Raw genomic sequence first — 8,715 nt, forward strand, 5'->3', positions numbered from 1 at the left:
AATGAACACTAGTGAATTAATCCTAGCTCTTGATTATCAATACACAAGTGTAAATCAATTGCCAAGATTTGGTGATGAAAATACAATAATGTATTTTACGATTTTATAATGTAAATCAATGGTCAGGATTTATTCATTTAATTCACAAATACACTAGTGTTCAATCTAGAATCCCACCATACACACACAATATTAGTAAAAAAATTTAAATGATATTAGCTCTTCAAAGACAACTTTGACCAAGATATATAGATGGAGTACATAATTAATACTCATATAACATTTAAAAGAATAATAATTATATGTACAAAAAGTGAATCATAACTTACGTATTATGATACCTCAATTATGGTTTCTCTTTTATATATATATATATATATATATATATATATATATATATATATATATATATATATATATACTTCAACTACTAATATTATCGTATTATTAATATTAAATATTAAAGGATTATGGTAACAAATTTTTAAAATCACAAGATCATCATAGAGATATATTTATAGGAATTTATTCTTATTATTTATGTGATTTATCTCTAATAACCCCAATTCCAAAGCTATAAATAGAGCTCTCTACCCTTTTATTTTTTCACACAAAAAAGACAGAATCTCCTCTTAGCTCTCAAGAAGTTCAAAGTAAAACATATATTTTCTCTCTTTTAATTATGTTCTTTTATTTTTGTTCTTATTCTTAAAGTTTAATTCTTATTTTTGTAATTTAGATTATAATTTATGTTTTTGAATTCATGTTCTTTACAATTATGCTCTTTCAATTTGTGAAGTTCTCGATGTAATATTGTCACATCTCAAAATACCACATACAGAAACCCCCGCGAGGCATGTGACGTACCGGAATCTAGCCACTAAGTACATTGAACTAACAGTCATATTATAAATTTGGAATACCATTCAACGTGAAAAGTGTAATACAAAAACATTTATTTAAACAAAATAGTTCAGCGGAAGCATTTGAAATAATTTCTAAGTAATTGTAAACAACTTGTTTGCTAAACATTTCACGACATCAAATATGTTAACCACGACTCGGCCCATGACATCCACATCTATAGGAAGTTGTTATTATTATTATTATTATTATTATTATTATTATTATTATTATTATTATTATTATTATTATTATTTTATGTGATTTATCTCTAATACTATTGTATTCAAACCCCAATTCCAAAGCTATAAATAGAGCTCTCTACCCTTTTATTTTTATCACACAAAAAATCAAGAATCTCCTCTTAGCTCTCAAGAAGTTCAAAGTAAGACATATTTTTTCTCTCTTTTAATTATGTTCTTTTATTTTTGTTATTTAGATTATAATTTATGTTTTTGCATTCATGTTCTTTACAATTATGCTCTTTCAATTTGTGAAGTTCTCGATGTAATATCATTCGTTATAATAATCATAAACCTCACATAGGATCAACAACACAAAAGTCGATGATGTTCTTCAATAACATCTATCACTTTCACGCATGATGATGATTATGTTCTTCAATAGCATTAATCATTTATAATTATCATCACCGCATAGTCTATCACTTACCGTAGAGCACATACAAACTCATTCCAACATGTTATGCCTCCTCACGGTAATCTCATAGAAACCACTGAATTTATTGCACTCATCTCACAACAAGTAGCCTCGTTGAATCTTGCCTTCTCACCTCCTTCAGTTTCTTCAATATTCTTTTCTAAAAGCATTGATAATTAATCTAGTGTTCTTCATCATCATCTTGAAAGATACCAATAGAGAAACCCTAGTCGTCAACACAACATCGAAACAATGTCATTGCCATTTCTTACCCTACATCTCTCAAATTGTCATCCACAAATTATCATGGTTGTAAAAAAAAACCAAATCAAGATACTTTGCATAGACTCGATATTTACAAAGATTATGGATGGATCTCACTCTTCATCTCACTCCAAACCACGAATGCCAATGGCTCCACCACTCCCCACGAATACTTCCCAAACTGGATTTGATATGACCACTTTGTGTTTGGAAGTCTAAGTTAAATCATACTCGTTATCAGAAATACCTTTTTCAAAGCATAGAACATTCTTGATACCACTTAAGCCTAATCGCCGCACACTCATATTAAGCAAATTCAACAACGCCTAAACCACTGGCCTAACTAAAACAAAATCTGGTTCACATATACTCTTCAAAATATGGTATTTTACATGATTATATAAGGAACACACTATGTCAAACATCCAAAAAAATTTTCTAAGTATCCCAAACTCCATTGTTAGCAATAAACATTCTACACATGACTAATACAAATATATGTTTTTGCTCAAAACATGAAGAACTAAGAGGACCATTCAATACAAACTATAATTACGGGTGCACACATAGTATCATACTATTCTTAATGTTTTTTTGTTCGTAGATCACGTCGACGTTATTTTTGTGTTCCGGAGATGTTCTAAGTGCATTGATCTTAATATGTGATAGTAATTATGGTTGTAATACATGATTGACCAATAATTAATTCCTAGTGGTTCATTTGTATGATGTTAGGCGATTCTTTTCTCATGTGAAGACTACTGTTTAAGGATTATTAATGTTTGACAAGAGAATTGGGTGTTGAATAATTGTGGGATTCTAACCATGGCTATGGCTCCTACTATCAAAGTGGTTCTAGGCTCGATTGCGTTCGGTGTATTTTGGGTTTTGGCTGTTTTTCCTGCTGTCCCTTTCATGCCCATTGGAAGAACAGCAGGATCACTTCTTGGTGCCATGCTCATGGTTCTTTTTCAAGTCTTAACACCTGATCAAGCGTATGAATCTATCGATCTTCCAATTCTTGGTCTTTTGTTTGGGACAATGGTTGTAAGTGTTTATCTTGAAAGAGCTGATATGTTCAAATACTTAGGTAAGTTGCTATCATGGAAAAGCCAAGGACCTAAAGATTTGCTTTGTCGAATTTGCTTAATTTCTGCAATTTCGAGTGCTTTTTTCACCAACGACACGTCATGTGTTGTGTTAACTGAGTTTGTACTCAAAATTGCTAGACAACAAAACCTCCCACCCCATCCTTTCCTCTTAGCACTTGCTTCAAGTGCAAATATTGGATCGGCTGCTACACCGATTGGTAACCCTCAAAATTTGGTTATAGCAATTGAAAGCAAGATACCATTTGGGGAATTCTTGTTTGGGATTGTGGCAGCAATGCTGGTAGGCATTTGTGTAAATGCTGTGATTCTTTTATGCATGTTTTGGAAGGTGTTATGTGTTCAGAAAGATGAAGAAGAACCTCCAATGGAGGTAACCCCTGAAGAAGATGTGAATTCGCATAGGTTTTCACCTGCTACAATGTCACATCTTACTCCAGAAAATTCTCATGATCTTAATGCTTATCATGAAGCCATGAATAGTTACAGCCTTCCAGCTAAATGGAAGTTGATATTATGGAAGATAGGAGTTTATGTTATTACAGTAGCAATGTTGGTTTCTTTTCTGGCAGAACTAAACATGTCATGGACTGCCATTACAGATGCAATGGCTCTTGTGGTTCTTGATTTCAAGGATGCTAGACCATGCTTAGAAAAAGGTATACCTCTATTCAAACACATGTATTCTAGAAGTGGCATATCAGAGTTGGTCACAAACAGTTTTTGTTGAATAGTTTTTTCTATAAATAAACTGTCGTAACTATGATAAACAAATATATTATTGTTTAGTAATAACAATGAAATATTCTAATAGATTTTATGCAAACTAAAAACTACTTAATGCCATTTTGCTAGCTTCTTTTTCTAATTAAATCATTCTTTTTGCTTATTCCATTTCCACCTACTATACTAAATAATATTAATTAACCACCTACACAATGATGTGATACTTTCGTTTATTATTTTTCCTTAACTTTTATTTGAAGTGCTATTAATATTTATTCGTTACATGTAAATTTAAATATACGTTTGCAAATGCTTGTTTTATCTTACTTTTATTATGACATAAGTAACTAGTATTTCATATATTATATTTGTAAGTAACTAGTATTTCATATATTATATTTGTTAGTCTTCATTCACACTTTTATTTATATTGATGAAAGAAGACTTTTCATAAGTATTAGTCTTTATCTTTTGAGGAGGTTATGGTATTGGTAGGTATCAAAATTTAATGAATCGTGTACATAAATTGACATAGAATTTAATAAAATTTTCTGAAATAAGTTAGATCTATGTTATACCTGGTCTTTATATTTCTTGTTTAAAAAAATTCATATATAATATTCTATACGGAATATATACTTTCATAGAAAGCTTTTACAAGATAATAAATGCATTATGTAACAAACTCAGTTGTTTCTCGGTATTAATTTTGTAGTAAAAACTAAGACTTGTATTCATTTTATCACCCAGGTTTCTTATTCACTATTGGTATTCTTTTGCGGGATGTTTGTCACTATTGAAGGCTTCGATAGAACAGGAATCCCAGAGGCGATATGGAACTTTATGGAACCTTATGCCAAAATTAATAAAGTTAGTGGTGTGGCGGTTCTTGCAATTGTGATAGTTGTTCTATCAAATCTGGCATCGAATGTGCCAACAGGTACTCTTTCCATCCTGATCCTATACTAACATTATCTATGGTGTTTGGGATTGTTTACTTGAAAATGTTTATCTAAAAACAATGTTTATTCCTTCTAAAACAAGTAAATAAGCAATCCCGAATATCCCAATTTTGACATTCACAAAATCAAAACTTTGGGTCTATACTCTCAGAAATATGCATGTGGTCATGTAGCATGTTCATTAATTAATTAATATTTATAAAATATGTATGCTTCACAAAATGAAAATTGATGAGATCATGTAGCATGTTCATTAATTAATTAATATTTATAATATATGATAATAAAAGTAATAGTAAAAAATAAATATATTACATTATTTTCTAGTTAGCATAATGTTTCACAAATGTCAAATGTTTAGATGGTGATTAAACTTATAAGAAGATTGTTTCAGATAAAATCAAGTTTGTTATAGTAAATCATTCAAGTTTTATATTATTACCCATATATATACAATTAATCGTTTTTAGAGTATAATTTTATTTTGTTTTTTAGTATTGTTGCTTGGATCAAGGGTGGCAGCAGCGGCTGCTACTATATCACCGGAAAAAGAGAAAAAAGCATGGCTGGCCTGGGTGAGCACTGTAGCCGGGAATCTGTCGCTACTCGGGTCAGCCGCTAACCTGATCGTGTGTGAACAAGCTCGCAGGGCTCAACACAGTGGCTACAATCTTACGTTTTGGGCTCATCTTAAGTTTGGTGTTCCTTCCACTATTATAGTTACAGCTATTGGCTTGCCACTTATTAGGGCATAAATATAATCAAGATCAACATTTTCAGCATTTCCGGTCACTTCTCTGTAAACAGATTTTCAAGCAGGATCACTAGAATTGTATTATATGTATTTGGTTGTACAGTATGTGTAAGATTGAATGAAGTATGTGTAAGAATAATAAAACAATTAAACATGTTAAATGTGTGTATAAGTATAGATATACTGAGAGATAAAATAAATTGACCTATAACAATAACTAAGTATAATAATAAAAATCTTATATATTATAATATTTATATCTAGTTATTGTTTATGGAGACTCGCTATTCATATATATAATAATGTTATGGGTGAAATTTTGAGCCCATATCCTGACACTATATCTTGTTTTTATGTTAGCTGTTTATGATCAGGATACTGGATCAGGATACTGGACCAGGATATTGGTAACATCCTGAGGCAGTATCCTGGCAGTTACTAACAATTTGCTTGTAGCTTGTTGCTGAAGGTTGTTAACGTTCACAAAGACCAATTCCCCTGAAGACTCGCTCAAATTAGTTGGAAAAGAGACGTTAGAAGCTTGGGGAAGGGGTCTACAACGGTCACAAGGGAATATTCCAAGGATCCCAGAATAATAGGGGAATATCCCGGATTTTTAGCATAGTTTGTTATTTCTTGTAACTATAAATAGGAGTGCCGGATCATAGGAATTTACACACTTCCGAGCTCTCATACTCGTACACTCTCATTCCTAGCTCCAAACACACACTTACACTCACAATTCACAATCATTGTAACACCTAGTTGATCCGCATCACATCCTGCGCTGTATCCTGATATTTGAAGCAATAGAAGAACAAGGCAGCTGTGATTGTCAGCTCCCGAGGTTTTGTGCCGGCGATCTAGATTGATCAAGGGCTTTCCTCGTACATCACGCGTCAACCTTTACTTTTTTGCTCATTGTTTGATCATAGATACAGCTCTATATCCTGAGTCGTATCCTTAAACTGTTTTTGTAATTAACTTGGCTAATATATTTTTCACACATATTTCTAGCACACTACCTCACTTAACTAATTTGATCACTAAATTACTTCGGTAATTTTTGACCAAAACAATTTGGCGCCCACCGTGGGGCCAGTGGTGCTCTCTTTACTAAAAATCTTTGTGAAATCGTTAATCGGTTTTCTATTTTCAAAACTTTTTGCCACATTGTTTACAATAGCCTCAAGATCAAACTGTTGGAACGTCGTTGACCCTAAATGAGTCGATCAGAAGAGTCGTTTTCCAATTCAAAGGCGGAATCAGTGAATTAGATGCTCAAACTAAATATAATGCTTCACTTTATTGATTTTAGCAATGTTTACAACCTGGAAGCAATTCGGCAACACTTCGTTACAAGTTCTGAGCCGTTACAAATGAATCAACCAGGCACCTATTTATAGAGTTCTGGAACCGCTAATACGAACGTGTCACAAAAGCGGTCTAGGTGAGTTGGTGTGGATCGCTTTTATGGACAATGTCCATATAAGCGGTCCAACATGCTATTTAACCACTTCTCGTTTCTCGAACCTCGTGCACTGGTTATTCTTACCTAACCTATCCTATTACATGATACAAGACGAAGTCAATAGACGTAATGCACCAACAGACTCCCCCTCGGATATTGACGAAGTCTTCAGTGAACATTCTCTGTTATGCCACCTCTTCAGTCTTGATCATTTTTGCCAACTTGTTCAGATTGCAACCATATAAGAATCCTTCAATCTTTCTCTTTGATCATCTTTACATCTTCATCATCAGCAGGCTCCCCCTCTCGTCAAGCTTCTGTGCTTTAAGAGATCATCACCTTGCTTTTCAGTTACAAGCTCTTCCTATTTTACAACTTATCTTCAAACTCCCTCTTAAACTCAACTCTTCAGGATCGTAATCTGAATCTTTCCTGTAATTCTCAAACATTCATAAGTAACAATATTTTCAAAATCATTAAACATGTTCTCTAATACACTCCCCCTGTCAACAAACTTAACAGATATGGCAGTAAACAAGAATCCAATTCCCTCTCAGATTATCATTCAAGTTCAAGTTAATGACCTTGAAGATTTTCACAACCTGTTTTTGAAAATTTTCCAAGAAATTTCAAGTTTCAAATTAATGAACTTGTTTTGTTTTCAGAAACACAATCAGCATACTAAGATTTTGAAACTCAGCAACTCAGACATCGGTTTATCGAAAATAACGCAGAAATCAAAATCTTTTTGTGTTTTCTGAAAATATAAAGCTGTAAAGAAATATATACAAACAATATTTTTGTTTGAGTATGCATCAGAGGATCATATCAGTTTATGACAAATCACAAGTACCGTTAAGCTTTAAATCATACTCAGAATTAAACAATTCACTTAGATTGTCGATATACTGATCCATTTAAATTTTCATACAAATTTCAACTGATTCAGGATACGATTAAGATATTTTAAGACTTAAACTCATTCATGTGTCCCACCTCTTGAATATACTCCCGTATCCAGAATCCCAATATTCAGTCTTACAGGTAAGAATACTACAATGATGTCTGTACATAAATTAGGGTATGCGAGAACTGAGGGATCTCAGGTCAGAACTTCCGTTCAGCAGAGAGATATCAGCTTCGACTTTGCAGTGTGTTCCCTTTAGAGAATCTTTTAGCTACAACAACTGATTATCAATTTTATTGTCTAATCAGCTGAGGGCTTTATGCTATGTTTCAAGCATTTTGGTGAAAGTATTAGCCAGGGACTAGGTCAGAACCACCGTTCAGCAGAAGTCCCGGAATAATACCCCAGACATCATAGAGTATAAACACCTAGTATATCAGAATACGAGACCTTTCAAACGAGATTTCAGGGGTTACCTATATATCCAAGTAGTGTTCCCCACAAAATAAGTAAGTTTGAATTTAGGTTTATATCCCGAAAAAGCTTACTAAATGTATAAAAACCTATCGACATATCATCAGTGAGACTGTTTAATGCTATTTAATCATTACATTTCTTTAGCATACTGTAACTGTCTACTGATGTACTATCATTTCCTCTTTTTACGCAAAACTCAAATTTTTGATTTTATCATGTTTTTGGCTTTTTCAAATTTTCTAATGTTTTTGTATTTTCTAACAATTTTCTCCCCCTAAAATGCAAAACCATTAAAGAAATTTGACAAACCGATACTGATAGCTTTGTCTCGCCATCCATTTTCTGCATCTCATGCTCTGTTTTGCAGAAAATATAACGTACCCCCATGATTTACAACCCATTGATTTTGACTGTTAGAAAACCATTCTTCAACTTGTGAGTAATCATGTTTGTTCCGCCGTGAGGGTTTCGGCATAGTCCAT

The 8,715-nt window shown here is 32.7% G+C and overlaps 1 protein-coding gene across 1 annotated transcript; it reads left to right on the top strand.

Annotated features, from left to right (window-relative positions):
• The first annotated feature begins 2,589 nt into the window (after positions 1 to 2,589).
• LOC110882735 (silicon efflux transporter LSI2) lies at positions 2,590 to 5,496 on the top strand. The gene is made up of 3 exons (XM_022130681.2): positions 2,590 to 3,592; positions 4,411 to 4,602; positions 5,120 to 5,496. The coding sequence occupies exons 1-3, from the start codon at positions 2,653 to 2,655 to the stop codon at positions 5,377 to 5,379; spliced, it is 1,392 nt and encodes a 463-aa protein (XP_021986373.1). The 5' UTR covers positions 2,590 to 2,652; the 3' UTR covers positions 5,380 to 5,496.
• Positions 5,497 to 8,715: the final 3,219 nt, after the last annotated feature.

The sequence above is a fragment of the Helianthus annuus genome, chromosome 13 (assembly GCF_002127325.2).
Source record: "Helianthus annuus cultivar XRQ/B chromosome 13, HanXRQr2.0-SUNRISE, whole genome shotgun sequence".
NCBI classification, from domain to species: domain Eukaryota; kingdom Viridiplantae; phylum Streptophyta; class Magnoliopsida; order Asterales; family Asteraceae; genus Helianthus; species Helianthus annuus.

Bases quoted from the DNA above. Each gene is read 5' to 3' on its own strand.
- LOC110882735 (XM_022130681.2), top strand. From the start codon at position 2,653: ATGGCTATGGCTCCTACTATCAAAGTGGTTCTAGGCTCGATTGCGTTC. The intron at 3,593-4,410 runs AAGGTATACCTC...ATTTTATCACCC, and splicing joins TGCTAGACCATGCTTAGAAA to AGGTTTCTTATTCACTATTG. The intron at 4,603-5,119 runs GTACTCTTTCCA...TTTGTTTTTTAG, and splicing joins GGCATCGAATGTGCCAACAG to TATTGTTGCTTGGATCAAGG.